The sequence below is a fragment of the Rhynchophorus ferrugineus genome, unplaced genomic scaffold, assembly GCF_030347505.1.
Source record: "Rhynchophorus ferrugineus isolate W39M unplaced genomic scaffold, kcgeb_rfMv2 rfM2, whole genome shotgun sequence".
Classification (NCBI taxonomy): Eukaryota; Metazoa; Arthropoda; class Insecta; order Coleoptera; family Curculionidae; genus Rhynchophorus; species Rhynchophorus ferrugineus.
The window spans coordinates 61,981,087-62,001,508 of NW_027472581.1; the positions used below are offsets into that span (position 1 = coordinate 61,981,087).

General features: G+C 31.4%; 1 protein-coding gene across 4 annotated transcripts in view; it reads right to left on the bottom strand.

Annotated features, from left to right (window-relative positions):
- The window catches only part of Ptx1 (pituitary homeobox homolog Ptx1), an 86,760-nt gene that overhangs the window by 52,514 nt on the left and 13,824 nt on the right, over positions 1-20,422 (bottom strand). For 3 of the 4 annotated variants that reach the window (XM_076394250.1, XM_076394253.1, XM_076394251.1), the window contains exon 2: positions 18,006-18,364. In XM_076394250.1, coding sequence (XP_076250365.1) covers positions 18,006-18,282 — 277 coding nt within the window. In that variant the 5' untranslated portion in view covers positions 18,283-18,364. Of the gene's footprint in view, positions 1-18,002; positions 18,365-20,422 lie in introns of all 4 variants that reach the window. The other variant, XM_076394254.1, reaches the window with a different exon arrangement.

Sequence of the window (20,422 nt, forward strand, 5' to 3'; positions counted from 1 at the left end):
ATTTAATTAAAAAATCCATACTATAAAATGGCACTTTCATTCAATCTAATTACATATCATACAATATCATACAATATCATAATATTTTTTAAAATTCTTAACATTTATATTCTAATATAACTATAATCTTTAAATTTAATTTTCTGTAATATATTTATGTTATGATTTCAATGATCTGGTTGAGTTTCATCCGATAATTTCATCGCGAAGTTTATCAACTAGTTAGTGACCTACATTGAAATCATTTTAGAGTTTATCAGATCTTAGCCAGCCTGTGTACTGTCGCATCTCAGAAATCAAGAACCCTTATTATTGCCCTATGGCTTTATTTGAAAATAATATCTGATTAAAATTAGTTTGCAATTATGATAATATATTTTATTTATACTACTAGATTTACTATTTTTAAATATTACCTTTATATTACATTTTCTATGATATGTTCATGTTATAGTTTCGCGGATCTAGATATGTGCACAATGTTAGTGATGATATTTGTCCAAAAATATTAATTAATATTTTATTGATAGGGTTAAGGCATTGGCAAGGATTAATGTGACATTTATATTACCGTTATATATTTTTAATATATTATGTTTGATTTGAGTGATACGTTTCTATTTATTGGCCGATTTTTACTGATATATTATATTTGGAGATAATGGTTAAATTAAACAACAATGACAACAGGTGTAAGAATTAAATTATCAGCTTCTGGGGTTTTGTTAAAAGTTCCGCGACGACTCTTTAACCCATCTCAGTTACACAGACTGTAAGTTCAAAGGTTGGCCACGTTGGCGAATTGGTACCAGGAGGTTCCCGGCTTTAAAAACCCGCCACGGCAACGTCTTCCTCTTTTTTCGCTGTCCGTTTTAACAGTATCACTTCCATAGCGTCTAACCTAATATCCTGTCCACCTTCCCGTCTACCACATATATTCTAATCAGTAATGAACTAGGTAAAAATCAATCAGTTTTTCTGTTTACGTGCAAATTCCTTTCACTAAATTAATAGTTAGTTGGGACCAACAAATAAGTCGACAGCCACATATTTCGACCGATAAACGAATTGCTACAGTTCGGACATAATGTGCATAACTAGTATGGTCATGTTACATGTGTGAGTAATAGGTTCCCTTAAGTTTGAAATTCGTGTTCCGTTCTTGATTGACTTGATTTGCTTTATTTTGAATCTATATTTCTTACATCACTTGAATTTTTAAAATAATTGATTTGCTTTATTTTGAATCTATATTTCTTACATCACTTGAATTTTTAAAATAAAGCTATAAAACTTTTAAAGATGTAGATGCAAAATATAGTGTACTGAATTAATTCCCTGAAATGATTTTGCACTGAACAGATAAAATATCACTTATATACTGATTAACAATCTTGAAGTTTCCTACAGTTCTTGATGACCTTGAGGATCAATCACTTTTTACCTATTTTGAAATATTAGAAATATTTCATACATCATTTAAGCAGTGAAGTTCCCGAGAAAAACTCCATAACAACTGAACACGATTTTAGGCGTCACAGCAGATATCCTTTGATAGCATTGTCGCATCGCAAATACATTATCATAAAATATATTATAAAGCTATTGTCCAAATATATCTGTGATGTGGTCTGGTATCTGCTAAGATGTGAAATATGTTTTCATGCTTATTTATTTAAAATACAATAAGATATACAATCTCTATATATGTATATATAGATATCTAGTCTAACCAATCAACGTCATCAACATTTATGACGTCAGCACGTCGCAATGTTAATGCATCAAATCTGACTACAACGTTTGCCGCTTTATAACATCTAATAATTACCACTAATGTTTTAAAGAATTTTCCAGACATTTGACAACAGTATCTATCAGCACCAACACAAATCGAATTTTATAGACAGATTCCATTACATGTTCCGACTCATCGGACAATCTTTCTCTTTAGCTAGGGTAAAATGAAAAGACAAAGTCTTCTCTGATTTTACAACGAATTGTATATTTACATATCCAGTATATTCGACGTCATCTATGACGTGCATTGGCTGTTTTATTGGAAGGACTATATGTAATCCAACTGTTGAGTGTTAGAAATATTTTGCCCGTCATTGACAATACAATAATGTTCATATAAAATGAGAATATTCTAAATTTAACTACATTAAAAAAAGTAACGATAATTTGTCCACTTTATGTTTTACACCAATTCTATTTCAAAAGACAAGTCGCCTCGTAAAAGTTAACTCCCAACCAATCGTCGCATAAACCGTCTAACGACCGCGTAAACACACTCACGAAATGACTAATAAAACAAAAAAAAAGGACGATGTATGGTGAGGACGGGCGCTCGTTAATTCCTCTTCATCCCCGCCTATTTTCTTTGGAATCGGAACAGAGTCGATAGTAAACACCGTCTAATCTTCCCAGTTAATCCTAATGGTGCGCTGCGATTTTGGGATTGTGTTAATAGGCGCGACATCTGGCAAGGAGACACCGGCAATAATAACGGTCCTGACGAATGACTTCCGAATAATTTTAAAGGAAAGTGGGATTAAGGACGGTTTAAGTTGGACGTGTCTTGTTGGCGACTAAAAAATATCCACCCGCCGATAGAACTGACGAAACGTGAGGTTGGCCGACTATTTTTCCAAGGTGGAGGAGGTTTATTTGGGGGTTTAGATTTGAAACCGACTCACAACAACAGAGATAAAGTTGGCTCAGTGTGACAGGACGTCTTACACGATTAGATTTGATTCATTATATTTGTATTTTCGTTTAAGATAATGTTCAAAACGTTACGGTTTCATTCAACAATTTGTTCAATAATAAAGGTCTTTTGTCTTAAGCGCCTACTGTCTTAATAAAACTAATTCTACAACAAATAACAATAAACAGTTCGCCTTTAACCGATGTCTGAGTTATTATAATTTAGATCTCCAAACTTCTCATTTTATATTGTCTTAATTTTAACGTTGAAATTTATGCTGCTATAAATCGAAATAAAATCTCATATAACTTTTATAGTATTAGTTTTGTGTTTTTCAAGTTTTTCAAGCAACTTTTTTCAACATATCGTTTTGGCACCGTCCTAACCTGTTGTTTGTTATTCAGTCACTGATGCCAAATAACCATGACCATGCCAAATAAGTCAAGGATTGAGTAACATCCAAATGTAAGTACTCCAATTATGACCAAAAAATCATCTTTAACGACTAAATGCACTGGAAGTATAATTGACGTATTTGAAACAATATTCACTAGATGGTAACGCTTTAAGTCTTAGTGTACGGGTTAGTAGTGTAGAGTTTGCCGGTTGAAGTCGAGATTGTGATATAAAACCCAAAGGATGAGTCAAGGGCGCTTGTTAATTTTTTGATAAGATAACTGGGGCAACATATGCAACATGAAATTACTGTAACAGAGCCGGAATGGATTGAATTAACTTATTATTAATTGGGCACTTTTCGATTATTGTGTTTGTAAACTCAGAGACTTATCCCTCACCCCTATTTCTCGTAGTACTTGGTTATTTCTGACATACCATGACGAGAGAAAAATCATCTTCAGGATGTAATTCTAGAATACAGCTTTTGATTTTAGCCGGATTGAGGAAACTTACAAACAATTTAGTAAAATGGAGAGGGCCAATGCTCTTGGTACGTCGTTACCCCTCCCGGTCACTAGCCGAATTTGATTTGACTATCTTACACAACGGCCGATATTATATCCTAGACATGTAACTTTTTATAGCCACTGAAATAGAACTTCTTTAATCATTAAATTGGCTTCGCTAAGGGAACATTTACCGTGGAACGTTATTGTTTATTGTGGATTTGGAATCTGCAATCCAAAACTTGGGCCATTTGACTGTTATATTTAGCTGTTCTTGGAGTTTGAGGTTTATGTGTTAGCATCATTCACATAAATTTACTTACTCAACTTTAATGCTACTAAGGCAAAATAAGGACCCTCTACATGTTCGGACTAGACAAACTTATTAGTCGAAAATAAACCACCGACATTGATTTGAAATGGTCGGTTTTCTAAGTATGAACGTATCAGGTTTACAAGATCAGGTTAGAGTGCTTTAGAAACTGGACCATAATTAGTCAAGGGGCCTAGTGGGGGCCAAGGAGACTGCCCCCATAACGTTTTCGTAATGAAAAGTACGGTTTATTTGGCCTGCTCACCTTGATTCTTGTTGGATTGACGAGATTTTAGTTTGAAATCCAAACTGTTCATGTTGGATGATGTTTTTAATGTTAATGGCCAATAATTTTTGATTACGAGGTCAGATGGACGGCAGATGGAGAACACTGATTTTTCTCCCTTTTTCAGAATAATGGAATAAAAAAAATATAGAAACCTGAACTAACAAATATTACAAATTCCTGTAATATTTGTTAGTTGTGGAACTGTAGCACTGTATCACAAAATGTTATTGTTTGGTAAATATTTTGGACAGGTTTAGTCATTAGTTTTTATTTTTGGCCCAAATAGAACAATATAAAAGTGAACTGCAGATAGTTCCCGTTACTTATCACATAGCGGATGATGCGATGGACAACTTGACAGTTGGAACAGGAACGAGTTGAAGGTGCGATTATATCCCGCAAAGATGAAGTGAATTGGCTACCGAGGTTTTATTATTTGACCCCACCAGATAATTTCAAAATCGCAGGTCTATATATATCGTTATAACAAGCGTCAATAGATCAATACCATTTAAGTCAACATAACTAAGGCCATAAGGCGTGTGATAATTTGAATGCTCATAGCTTTTACCTTTGATCCGATAACTCTGTTCTAAATCTAAATGAACTATATTTGTCAGTTAGTATCTGTAAGTATCTGTAACGCTGACAATAACTATTCTTTTTTCTGAATGATGGTCCCCGAATTTAATTTGTTCAAAAATTAACTGTTGCACTCAAGTTTTATAGCTCAGCCTTTTTTATTAAAAACATGCCAATAAAACAAATAGTTGCAAGTTAGACACATATCAAGAAGAACCATTAACAATAATCTGATAATCAACTCATAAAACAATTCATTCATTTATTAAGAATTGAGATGTATAATGTATATTTTTAGGCATGTAATGACGTTAAAAACACTTCCGAATATATCGAAATGCGAATGAATAAAATATTATTTGTGGATTTTTTTCGGTTATAAGTAGGTATAAAAACAAAGTAAATGCTAAAACATAAGTTTGGAAATACGAGTTAAGCAAATTAGAACGACTCTTAACGTTAATTGACACCCTGAACTAAGATTTTCAATTCGTGTGTCAGGAGTATTACTTTTTTTATGAATATATTGGAAAGCCATAAATTACTGCCATAGTCAAAGACGTAGAAACAGATATTTTTTAAATAAATCATTGGATATATTCCTCAAATTAATAGACTAATAATACGAGAATGCACGTCTAAAGTACTGTATTTGTTATAATACAATTTTAGTTTAAGAAAATGTCTTAAATTAATTAATTGTTGAGCTTCTTATCAAGCTTTGTAGATTTAAAATAATATTAAACATTTACGATATGTAATTAAATATTCGATGGGATTATTTTTGTTATATCTTCCGCTTTATTATCTCTTCAAGTTTAACATTTCCATAATCGATTAGTAATTTTTTATCTTCATCACACCCCCACAGCAGCTATTTAGAGTCCCTTCGGCTCCCTGCGGCAACTCACGCCCCACGCCTCCCGCCTGTCATTTTAAAGATCTCTGGATCGTGAAATCGGAACGAGCGAGCTTACTATCCCCGAAAAAAAAGCGAGAACGCTCCTGAGAATTTCGGCAAATGCAACGTCCTGCCAGCTCCCAGCACTTCAGCTGGCGTTGCTCGTCGAAGGATTAACGCATTATTCCATTCGAGATGGTTTGCACAAAAGCGAACGATGTTTTCCGATCTAAACAGTAAACATAAAATACCATTTGAATATTTTTAACGTACGGAAGTCTTAACCAAATAAGTTAAAATCTGAAAATTTATATTAGGCTTATAAATTAATTTCAAAGGAATGTATTTTTAAATTTGGAGCTGTATTATGAAAAATCGGTCCAATGTATTTTATTTATAGTATTAATCATCGATAGCCCCTACATTTTCTACTTCCCATTTTGATATTTCCAAGTATGTTTTCACCTGTTTAACAATATAGGGTCGAACGATGTCATGTTGAAGAATAACATTGTTCTGCATTTGATCGTATTCTGGTCATTTTTCACACAGTGCTCGACTAAAGCGCATCAATTGTAGTTGATAGCGATCCCCATTGATGATTCCATTAGGCTTTAGCAGCTCATAGTATATCAAGCTGATCCTACCAAATATAAAGGCTCCGCTGATGTTGATGCGCATGCATCAACAAGGTGCTTCTTATAATTTTTTTTTGTTTGTATCATCCAAATGTATCCATTTTTTATCACAACTGACAATACGATTCAAAAAGCTATTCCGATTTTGCCGTTGAAGCAGCATTTCACACATGACCGAAATGCCTTTCAATATTTCTTGGCTTCAACTCATACGGCACAATACATAAAACCTAGATTTATCACTCCAACGAAATAAAAGGAAAAAAACCAATAAAATAGCCAAAAAATCGATATTTTTCGTCGATAATTTCTTAGATGACATTTTTCGAAAATTGTTTGGAACCTTGAGTTGCAAATTAAAATATAGATATTAAAAATCTAATTTTTTTTAAGAAGACTATCGAGCTTTTCTTTGGAGATCATGTGAATTTTGCGTCGAAATATAGGACTGAAGCGGAAAAAGTTCGATTGCAAACCTAGTGTATTTGAAGGAGCGTGTCGAATTATTTTATAATATATTTATATATTATTATCAATATATAGCGATATTTATCTGCGCGACCGACATCCCCAATTGGCCGTCGGTATTCATAAGTATTACTTTATAATCCAGAGTGTAAAATCTTATTCAAAATAACCTTCGCAATAACATCAATAACTAGACTGGGTAAAACCGGATGCACCTTCAAGAAAATTTTCTGGTAACCATTAAAATACCATACAATGCTAATACTGTGTAATTCAGGTTGACAGTTCAGAACCTATGTTAAATTCATCTTAAATAGTAGCATGAATAAACATAACGCGTTATATTGACTTTAAGTAAATAATGTAAAATCATGTACATAATATAAGTGTGAACGTTTATTACAAATTGATTTTACTAGTTAAGTCATAAATATTTTAATCGATATGTTATTTTCAAGTGTTTTTGATAATTATATTCTTTTCAACAAATTATAATCCATATTAAAACTCTATAGTTAAATCAGAGTATTACTTAAATTATCATATAATTATTTTAAAATTTAGGAATGTTCAGGTTTTAATTCAGGAAAATTACGAATTTAAATTCCTGAAATACGGTCCTGTTCGGGATCCTCCTCGACATGGGCCGCCTCCTCCATGATTGATCGTCACTTTCGAGCCGGCATAAAAGAGCCATCGACGCTTTGTATTGAATGTTTTCCATCGTTTTGTGTACGCATGGGTTACTATGATTGCCATCATCATCAGCAAGCGCGTTGATTCGAGCCGAATTAGAAATTAATGCCTATTGTGTACGCAAGGGGATGTTAATACGGCGTTAAATGTACACTATGTACGTGGCAAATAAGAGTTTGCTCATTTGAGTAAATTTTTGGTTTTTTAAATAAGATTAATGCCTACTACAATTATAAAAAAAATTAAAGAAAATTGTCATTATAAATTTCCTTCTGCCAAATCCATCTAACAACATTTCTAATTGGAATTATCTTTAAAATATATATGATCTTATTTCTTCGATCATAGCACTTATTAATATAAAACAAAACACCAATTAATGAAATTAATTTTGGTTTTCACACCATGAATAATGTATAATTATTTTCCAACAGATGAAACGTGTATTCAGGAAGTTAACTAATAAAAGGCATCTGTCAACAAGTATGCATCCCAAAAACTCAAGAGAAAACTTTCTTGGTATTAATTCATCTAAGAGAATATTGTATACTCAACTTGCTGCATCTTTATAATTCTCACTCAAATTAAATTTAATTGAATCGCGAAGTTTGTACCTATGCTTTCTGAATTAATTAATGCCGTCGAATTCTAGTTCTATTAGTGACAAATAATAATAGACTATAAAAAGGTAGCACTTCCGGAAATAACTTTACCAACCTTACTCGCCAGATATAGACCCTTCCGCTTATCCTTTGTTCTCCTTGATACAACTTAATCTGATTGTGTAACATCTGTTGATACTTGGTCAGTCATAATATATCGTTTATCCGATGTGATATTCAAATATTCTCCAAAACATTAAAAGCAAATGACAATAACAGAAAAAAACTCCGAAACAGAGAAAAATGTATTTCAAGTAAAATCTATTTGGTAAAGTATAAAATTTACTAAACTATCTGTAACTACACAAGTACATTACTAATTAAATGAAATAGTACATGTAGCCGCTCTACTTGCTAGTCGCTCTTATGTGTGAAAAAATCAATGACTGTGAATATGATGTAAATGCAGAAAATGTATTTTGAGAGACACTCGAGCGCAAATCTTATAATTTTGCAAGAAATTGTCGATTACGTAATTGTAATTTTTGAACAAAACTTTGAAACGGTACCCATTCATCTGGCGTCAAACTTTTTGTAAACTTTGCGGCAGCTATTAGTTTTTGAATGTCATGTCCGACAAATACTTTTTTATATTATTTCAAATTCGCTTTCATTGCTCGCCGATCATGGAGACGAAGTTCCTAAGGCATTTTTTGCACTTGTATCTGGACAAATTGGCAATAGATCGTTATCCGTAGATGGAACTGGTTTAGGTACTGATGATACTTCAGGATATTTAGGCTGCAATTTTTTTGCATTGACACTGACGATATTGAGTAAAAGTAGAAAATATCTACCCGATTTTTTCCTATTTTGTTTATAACGTTGGCACAGAAAATTAAAGGTGTAGATTTTTACAAAGTGATCACTTGTACACATTTATTCTACACGTATTACAAAACAATTTTGGTAACCACGTTAGTCAGTGTACTACATTTGTCATGATTTTTCCACGTTTAACGAATAGATATCATCCACAACGTAACAAAAACACGTTGAATTAACTTTGCAATGTTGTCTCCGCAACAAAAAAAGTTAGTGCAGTGCTGCCACTTATAACTACTAATCAAATTATTTCTACGATAGAGTATACAAATGCTTAGTAATACCATATTTCAAAATAAAAACCGCAATATTTTATCCTCAGCATAATTATTATTAGAACTTATCATCTAGTCGTCAAGCTAACCGGTTAAAAAGTTATCAAAAAACAAACCAATTAAAATCATAAAATCTAGATCGAAAAATTAAACTATGTCCTAATACGTTCTTGATCCCCTCAAAATCCCAAACAAAGTCGGAGAGTTTCCGACCGGAATCGATGGAGGAACGCTAAAAAAAACTGGTGCACTTCCTTATAAAACGTTCTGATCCGTTCTAATCTTCGATGCGCTATCAAGTTTTATACCATAATTCCCGAGCATAATTTTAATGATCCGGGTAATCCGAAGTATTACATTCGTAAGCCCGATCTAAGAGAAATTAATGTTCACGCTAATTTCTTGTCGTTCCTCTCTCAAAACAATCCGATGTGTTCGTCGCTTGTTTCTCGGAATTTGCATATTGTTTTTTTTTTAATTTTATATCCTGACCAATGTCTTTCTCATTCAATAAATATAATTGTAATATGTTTTGATTTAATTTATTATTAATTGAGATATTATATTCTCAACTGCGCTCTAAACGTTTAAAATTCAAAAATTTCAAAATTGTTTAATGATTTTTGTTTTGGGTCATTTTGACGAAGATATACGTAAAAAAGCATTAAAATACCAGGTGTAGACTGTAGGTAGTATTTTGTTGGTATATCTGTATATTACAAACTTAAAAGTATTATATAGGAAGTTAAAACTGTGTTAATTAACAGCAAGAAAGAAAAAAATTTCATTACAGGTTTATATATTATTTATTTATATTTAGTTTCAATCTTAAAATTAATAAGAATGAAATTTGGCTTTTTCTATCGTAATGCGATTTGATGAACAATATTTAGTTTCTAATCCCTGAATAGTATAAATGAATAAACGTGATGTCTTGGCAACCCTTGAGCACGCAACCTATAATTGACCGTTCGAAAAGCGTGGTTTTTTTAAATACAAGCTACGAATTGGAAAATGTAAACGTGTGAAGGAAATATGTGAATCTGAAGGAATCATTGTAATCTGTGGTAGAAGAACAACTTGAAACATACCATTCCATATAGTATCTCCTAAGGCTTTCTATTTGGTATTTTGTCTGAATCAATGATAATAATGTAGTTGTTATTTTGCAGTCTGTCAGAAACTGTATTGAACAACTAGATTAATTGGTTATAATTTTTCAAAAATGTCCCCACCGTTTCCGGAATTTTTCTCTCCTCCATATCATAGTCTGCCGATGTACAGACAATATTTCCTTTTTGTCTACGAAGACGGTGGCATTTTGCTTGAATAAATATACAAAATATAAATATAAGTAACCTTTTAGGTATAAATAAATAGATGTTTATACGAAACTTCACTAATATAACTAATCATATTGGCAATAAAACTGTAAATAACAATATTTTAAAATATTACCTTAACAGATTGAAACACAACCAGTTGAAATAAAAAATATTTAGAAACGTTCATGGAACCTTGCTGCAGCCATCTATAGGGTCCAACTATCAATCTAAACTATTCTATAATCCACAAAAAAAAACACACCCAAAAAAATCCCTTAAATTCGGCCCAATCGTTTAAGATTCAATTATCCACACACCGATATATATATATATATATATATATATATATATATATATATATATATATATATATATATATATATATATATAAAGATGAGTTACATTTACTTTAACAATTTTTGCTCTCTAAATACTCTCCAGTAAGCTGTTAAACACATTTCAGTAACGTTCATTATATGAAAAAACTAACTATATATATTTTTAAATTGTAATGTAAGTGATAAAGCGCCGAAGATTATGAATAGTACTATCCAAAATCTACAAATGGTTTTCAATAATCAAAGAAAGTGATCTCTTGATTTGAATGTGAATATTTCACCCGACTTCTTGAACTATCATGAAAGGGATATTTTATATTATAGAACAAAATAGTCACGTTAGCAAATCATCTGTCAATACAACATAATTTTAATGCTATAGTAATTATTGTTTGACAAGTCCCCATGAACTACACTATCAAAATAAGTGCATAGTACAAGCAATATCTTTCATGTCATATCCATATGATTGTTGTGATACCAAGGGATATCTTGTTCAGTCGATTAGTCCTTTGGTGAGCAAATTCAAATTAACTCATTGAATATGATTACATCTGTACGTAAACCGGCAAATATAAACTCTACAGCAGCAAACACTGTAACAATGTATAAAATTGTGTTGGCTATGATCAAAAACTTACAACTATACACTTGATCCTAAGCAGATGGAGGTAAACCCTGATTTCGAATTGACGAGCTTATACAGAATGATTCATTCTAGGATGATGACCAATATTTAATGCTAATAATTAAAATTGTCAGATATAACATAGAGAGATAAAAATTGTGATATGTAATATTAAAAAATATGGTAAGATTGTTAGCAATTCTTCAACGATAATAAAGCTAGAACAATATTTGTGGCAGATCTACAATTTGATAATATAATACAATTTTTGTGGACTGAATGATATGCAATAGAGGTTACCAAAATCATAAGATCGAATGGTTACTTACATTTATTATAATCATTGTTTCCATCCAAAAATGCATTTATTAAAAATATTGTATAATATATTTATTAATTAAAATATTTTTCGTCTTTCCGGCAACATGGAGACACCAATTTACACAATCTGAACAAATAGTAATCGGAAGGCGCTATGTAAGATATGCACGCTGAACATCAGAACTTCCCATTCGAGTTTCACAACTTTTGCAACGTTTAGCTGAGCATTGTCTTGCAAGAGGATAACTCCACCTACATTACTCGCTATAACTGGTATTTTTTGCAACAATACGCCATTCAATTTAACAATTTCATTGTTCAGCTGTTGAATTTCAGTAACAGTTTAGTGCGGTTTTAGCATCTCGTAATACATTAAACCTCTAACCTATATACAGCAATATTTTATGACCATAAATATTCCGTTCTTGCTAATCTGTCTGAAAGTTATTTCAGATTTTAAACTGGGACTTTTTGGACTGGGACTGGTTAGGCTGTTTATCACTTGTTACATTGATACTTTACATTTTCATCAATAGATATTGCTAATTAATATTTATATATATAAATTTATATATAATATTTATATATATAAATATAATATATATATATATATATATATATATATATATATATATATATATATATATATATATAAATATAAATATATATATATATATATATATATATATATAAATATAATATATATATATATATATATATATATATATATATATATATATATATATATATATATATATGTATATACACTCCCTTTAATGTAGCCAGACAGCTACCGAATCGCAGGGATTAAAGTTGTGGGCCATCGACAGATGCAAACGTTATTCCACCGACAGGCGGACAATCTGGGCTGTAGTGACAAAATAGAAAAAGGGGTTGACCGCTATTAGTTTATTTTGTTTGCGTTCGGAAAGTCAAGATTAATGATGCCGAAGTCCGCAGGGGCCAGAACCATATAGATAGAAATCCGTACAGTGCATACTTTATCATTTCGGGATACGTGTAGATTCCGAATGGCAGGTGATTCAAGGGATGATACAAATGTTCAAATAATAATTTTCTTCACAATGATATCAAATAAGTCATGTCGCATACGCGTTATATGATTTTACTTCAATGAATAAACTTTAGTGACTTAGATAAATTTATATACCATTACACTTTTTGTTTTTTGATTTAAATAGTTTCATTGAAAAATATGTTTATATGCTATATCTATGATATGATCTATAAGATAAAATAACATATGTAATAAGAAGTACATAAAAAGAAGAGTCCGATTGCTTTGACCATTCAATATTGCGGATCTTCTCCTTCAACATTTCTAGTCCGTTCAAGGCGAAATTTATTAAGGAGGGTTTTCCTAGTGTAGGGACCGTACGAATCCGCAATTCCCGTTTAGATCGCCATTAGCTCTATCCCGGATCAAGGAAGCTTTCCCGGTAAGCTCTCGGTTAATGAGTGAGGGGTTTGTTTTTCGCTCGCCTCTAACTTACGCGTATTACAATAAGGTGTAGGACGGGCGAGTTTAAATTGTTGCTACACTGATCCGGTTTCTGGGTCAGTTGCTTCAGGAGCTCGTTTTTTCGCTTTTGTTTGTAGACTTTCTTGTAACGAAATTTCACTTTTAGTAATTTGGTAATAATTGTGATGATATGTATGCTAAACTTTGCTTTTAATTACAACAATAAAATAGTAAACAAGCTCTGAAACAAGTAACATCAGCGTATAGGAGATTTAAAATAATCTACACTGGGTGTTATAATACGAGGATCACTATTTATATTTCGGGATTAGAAAAAAAACAAAAACAAGTTAAGCTGCGAATATATTTTTATTGTTTTTCAAAGTACTCGCCACGATGATAGATACACTTTTGCATACGCTTAAACCAATTTTCAATGATTTTATTCCATTCTAAATGAGGTATCCTCGAAACATGATTTTTGAACGCTTCAATAGCTTCTTCGGGTAATGAAAATCGTTGAATGACGCAGTTTATTTTTCACGGATGGGAACAAATAGAAGTCATTAGGTACCAAGTCAGGGCTGTATGGAGGATGACCCACCAATTCGATGGTTTGAGTACTCAAATAGTCTCTTGTTTGAGAGCTCGCATTGTCATGATGAAGATCAATCCGACGTCTCTTGTTTATTTTCCTTATTTCACCGAAGACTTCTGGCAAACAAATGGTTGTGTAACAATCAGAATTTACTGCTCCACGATCCTCTAGAGGCACTGTTTCAATAAGGCAAGTTTTCTCAAAGAAACAGGCCACCATTTTCTTTGAAGTGCTTAGTGTGTGAACAACTTTTGTTGGATTTGGTTCATCTTGGAACACCCATACTGTCGACTGCTGCTTACTTTCGGGCTCATACGAATGTATCCATGATTCGTCACCTGTCACGATTTTATAAACAACTTTCGAAACACCGCGATTTAATTTCTTAAGCATTTGCACCAATCGACACTTTTTTTGAGCGATTGTCAAATTGTGTGGGATCCAACGCGAATAAAACTTTCGCACAGCTAATGGTTCATTTAAAATCGCATATATGCTGGTGGAACTAATGCTTAGGGATCATTTCGCACACAGCATCGATGTTTTCTGACACAACAACTGATTTTGGACGACCTTCACGAAACTCGTCGGACAGCGAACTACGACCACGATTGAATTCACTAACCAGCGATACACGGTGGTTTTTGATGGAGCTTCCTCGCCAAAAGTCAAATTAAGTTTATTGATGCACTCTTGTTGTGATAATCCACGTCGAAAATCGTAAAAAATCATCGCACGAAAATGTTCACGATTCAGTTCCATTTTTTGCCAAGGCGAAACATTCAACTAAATATACAATAAACAAATACCGTCCGTGCGACAAAATGTTCTGAGTACGTATGTCGTCAAAAATGTCAAACTTTACGATGGAACCGTCAGATAGACTTACATGACAGTGTGCCAATTCCCAAAATATAAATAGTGACCCTCGTAGAGTATAAAGAAAAACCAATTGAAATTATCAAACTAACAGTTGGCAGAACAAGAAGTTGTAATTTTAACCAGCTTAACAAATGTAATTTTTATATAAGGTATAATTTCCAATAGATGTCGAATATCATTACATTGTATGCGTACATATTAAGTACGTAATGCAATTGTAAGGAATTATATAAATTCACGATTCATACCAATACACATTTAGCAGTGCATTAGTATTTGCAGAAAATTTGACATTATTGTGTATTCGAAATTGATAGATAACGCAAAACGTCTGTAGTTATTGGGTAATAGCTTATCAAATAAAGGTTTAAACCATTCCTATTTAATATATAAAACCAACAGTGCCAGAATTTGATTAAATCAGAAAACTGCATTGTTATATCCTTAAACTTTCACTTTATTTTTCAGGTCTTCAGTAAATATGACCTATCTATCGTTCTCTAATATAATTAAGCAATAAATTGGTATTTTCCATTTTCATCTGAAATATTTATAGAATCTAATTGACGATAAAAATAATCAATTAGAGGATTATTTTTTATAAGATAATAAAATTTATAGCGGTCTGTGTTCCCTTTATAGCCAATATTTTATAGATAGGCTCTTATAAATTCGTTTTACCCAGTCTATAGTCCGCTCTCCCCACCATCTACATCGTCCCAGAAAAAAAAATGATTAATTAGGTTGAATATTAATTTTCTCCATTACACAAAGTAATTAATTGACGGTTAAGTAAATTAGAGGTAAATTTTAAATTATTCATGAGAATCTGAGAATTTCTACAATTAAACTTTGTTAATGATATTGTAAGATAATCAAATTACTAGCTTATATATAATATAATATAATTTATATTTAAATAAAGTTTAACAATATTTGCAATATTTGCTCTTCTTGCAGTTCTCTCTTCTTTTTAAAGTTGCTAATACTGGAAGAGCTGTATCAATAGATTATGTATTATTAATTACGCTGATTAAAAGTGATTAAAAATTGCGAGATAAATTGATATCTGGCACTTCAGGTAAATTCTCCATGAAGCGTTTCTGGCCTATCTATAAAGAATTTATAAACCTGTCGCTTAATATTATAGTAGAAAAATTCACTTTATTTCTAATTATAATACATGCAAGGTGTTCATGTTGTGTTAATTCTCAATTCAATGTATTACTAATCGAAGTGTTTATAGAGTATAATTGTACTTTTTTTAAGGCTTTTATAATACAATGTGTCCTTCAAATGCCATCAAATATATAACTTTTGAGATTTTAACTTTTCAACATTGGTCTTTAATTGAGTAATATTTATTCAATATTGTTTTATACTTTTAGATATTTGCGAACCTATTCCAAATATTCTATATTAAAACTACTATTCACAATTCGATGTAAAATACGGTATAGTAAACATATATAATAACTGTCATCTAACATACACTTTTATTTTGCTTTTGACTTTTTTTAAGTATAATAATGCATTTATGGATTAACGATTATACTTACCAAAATGTGATCGAACATTAGTAGCATCTATTAATTAATAACATTAATAGAAAATATTTGCAATTAAATACTGTATCTGATATTAGGTTGTTCAATAAAGTTAACCAAAATGAAACATAAATGAAAGAAAAGGGGACTGTAATTATAAATTTTCAATATAATTTTCTTCAACTTCAATACAATCCAACCATCGCCTAATTTACAGCTCCCATCATTGTACTGGTTTTCAGAACAATGGACCTGCAGAATATCGTTTTTTTTTTTGAAGTTTGTGAAAACACCTAAATTAGAGTAAACTAAATCTGGCGAATAAACTGATTTTGAAACAATGCATTCAGTTACTTTAACAACGTTTGTTTGGCAACTACGTCATATTAATGTAAAATGATGTTCTTATAATGATATATTGAATATCGTCTTGTAAACGAGACCGTGCGTTAGTTGAGTAATAAATTAGAAGTTATATATGTTAATTTGCAAGGTATGGAAAATATGTTTCTTTAACCATTTCATATAAAACCAAAAAATGTATAACCAAATCTGCCTGCCAAATCTGAAGCTTAAATAGAAACTAAACAGTGTTACTTAAAGCATAAAATCATTCTTAAAGAGTTTAGTGAAATATTCGTCTATAAAACAAAACAATTTCAGACGAAAAATGTAAATCAGGTGATACAATTTAAATATATCCAGACACCGAGCTGATTGATATATTAATAAATATATATATATATATATATATATATATATATATATATATATATATATATATATATTGGTCTCTACCACTTACAATTTGGCCTCTTAATTTATTCTATACTCATATTATTATTAGGATTGCAGCATTAAAACGTCTACGTTTACGTTTGTTTATGCCTCCAAAGAATTTTAGTGTGGCATGCGTTCATCTATTTGCGATCAGTTTGCTTTGCTGCAACACTTTAACTTTAGAATTCCTCAAAAGGTTGCATCCAAGTTGTAATCCAAGTTTGCATGCTCAACGCCAGCTTGAATGAGGTGCTGGACCGTTTTCTAACAGCGTATCTGCAATACTTGATAAAGCAATTCCATTTTTCAATCAAATCGTTGGCAAAATAAATTAAATGAAACACATTTTTTCATTCACATCAGCAGCATCTAAGTAAACATTTTCACCAGTTCCATAATTCACTACCTTCATGAACATATCGTAGACATATTTTTGTCGCTAATTTAAACGGGAAAGGTTTATTTGAATGTTTTCTCTTAATGCCTCAGAATCGTATGAGATATTGCCTCTCAACTCTTAATTAAATGCGTTATACTACTTAATTCATTGTTCTTAATTAAAATTAATGCTTCATTGTGAATTTCTATTGTTTTTAGAGTTTCTAATTGTGAGTACAAAAGATAAAAAACCATCCACATTATTTATGTATGCGTCAAAAAACAAAACTCACAATGTTATGCATCAAAAAGCATTACAACAAACAAAATTATTTTGAAGTATTTTTTAAGTTACATATTCGATGAACAAGTTGTTTATAAATCTTATTAAGTGTCATATATATAATGTTATAAATATTATTAAGAAGCAAATATCCAACTAGGAACTGACTCACCACGTTTTAGTTTCTCCAGTGGTTCATGGTGCAGTGATGGAGTATGAGGCACAACACCATGATGATGCGAAGTATCGTGCGATGTAACATGATGTCCGAGAACGGTTGAACCGCCACTCATGATGCCGGAAATGGCCGAGCTCACAGACACCGCCGAACTGACCGAGTCGTGCACATGGTGCACGCCATGGATATCGGAATTGGCTGACGATGTTGTAACTCCAGTTACGAGTTCCTGGAGGCACAGCGCTGGATCGGACAGCTGCTCTATCCTATCCATCGGCTTGTAAGGGGCGATGCTATGTAGAAGAGTCGTCGTGATGGTGGTTTCTTAGTCACAGGTAACAGTCATAAATATTGACCTGAAAATAAAATACGTTTTATTATCTTTCAAATAAATACCGTTGTAGCGTTCTGATTATACATTGCCCTGATTAAATCATTGTAAAACTTTAATAACATAAACATAAACGGATTTCATATTTTTCAAATTTATTTTGCACCTTCCTGTGATACAATGCAAACATGCAAACATTTTATAGTTCTCGATGTATTTGTTAAATTCGCCTACAAGTCTTCTCGATTCGATTATCCTCATGCAAGCTTAAAGTCATATGGAAGTATATCAATCAAATAAAGCGGTTGCGGAATGATATAAGTTATGTTTTTAATGAAAACTTCAAGAAGTTAATGCCTTATCATAAGATGCCTTATTATGAATTATCAGCTCACACTTCACAGTTTCACACAAGATATATAGAACACAAATATTACTCCTTGTTGGCGACTGATCAACACTATGATTTTTACGTTACCACATTTTGGTCACAACAGTATTTAAACAAGTATAGCTTACTGTACCGGCAAATTTGAAATTTTATCTCTAAACAAATTATCCATCAAAATAATTATATCTGTAGAGTATTTTAAAGCTTATATTTATATATAGTATATTTTAATATTACCACTATGGATATATTTCATTAAATATTATTATTTAAGTAACTCTCTAATCGACCAAAGAAATAATATTACAATAAAACTATAACTTTGTCTGCCTAAACTAGATAATTTCCTTATGATCCTTGTAACTGTAATTAAGATATATAAACTATTCAACAAAATACAAATATTGCAATATGATCATTAACTGAAATAAAAACTGAAATTTAAAAGAATATATCATTAATCTAAACCCATTTGAGTTAGTTTTGCAAATATTGGGATTAAAAAAAAATTAGTGAAAAGTATGGACATAATTTAAACTGTAACAGTTTTTCTTAAACACAACATATATGTTAAACATGTTATGCTTAGTATATACGTTATAGAACGAACCTGCTGTCCTAATCCGCTGCTATTTACATAAGGTAAAATATACATTGTGAAATTTCTTAAATATAAATCATTTAACAGTGCCATATCAAATACAATATTTGTTTTTCAATTTACACGACAATGTTTAACATATACGATATAAGAAAATTATCTTATCCCTTTTTATTCTACATGACAAACACTACCGTACACAGTAACTTATATATCCATAACTAACGTAACTACATATACAGTAACTTATATATCTATGCATGTATGACCTAATTCTATCTTTCGAAATATTTCACTTAATATGGTTCCTGACATTTACTTGTACATTTTGAAAATGCAGTAACAGATGGCATAGCTTGAACTGTATTATATCGGACACGTCTTCATCATATTTTTTCATCATATACATTTGTTCATTTTTACTGTGTACTATGTGAAATTGAGCGAAGATGCAGATGAAAATTCAAGCCGAATTAAATCATCACATAGAATTACTGTGCATGTAAACTGAAAAATAATAATACTATCAAGGGATTTTGCCTCATGAATAATTAAATAGAAACCCCATCCCACCACCTTTATTCACCAGATATTGCTCCTTGCGACTACCCCTTATGCTTGTCGATTACTGGCCGAGCAGCAATTCACCTTTCAAGGAAAAGACAAAAATTAGTTAGGCTACTAAATCATCACAAAAAAAGCTACCGAAAAATATCTCTAATACAAAATTCTATGCTGATGAAAATAGAGAGATGTTATGGTTAACGATGTACCTTGCATTAAATATATTGCATTAATTTGTCGGAATAAAACTTCAGAGTTACAAAGAACACTCAAAATATATGTGTTACCAAAAAAACTACCACTGAAAGCCATCATAAGCTATTACAAAATTCAAATTAGGATAAAATATTTAGTCGATAAAAATCGATGGTTATTAGCTTTAGTGTTTTAGTATTCATTATATTGATAAAATTAGCAATGAACAATCATGGTGGCTATTCCAAGTAATTTGAAATAAAGAATTAAAAGTTCATTCAACTAATCGTAGAAATCTATTGCAATTCTCAAATTTGCGGTGACGATTGACA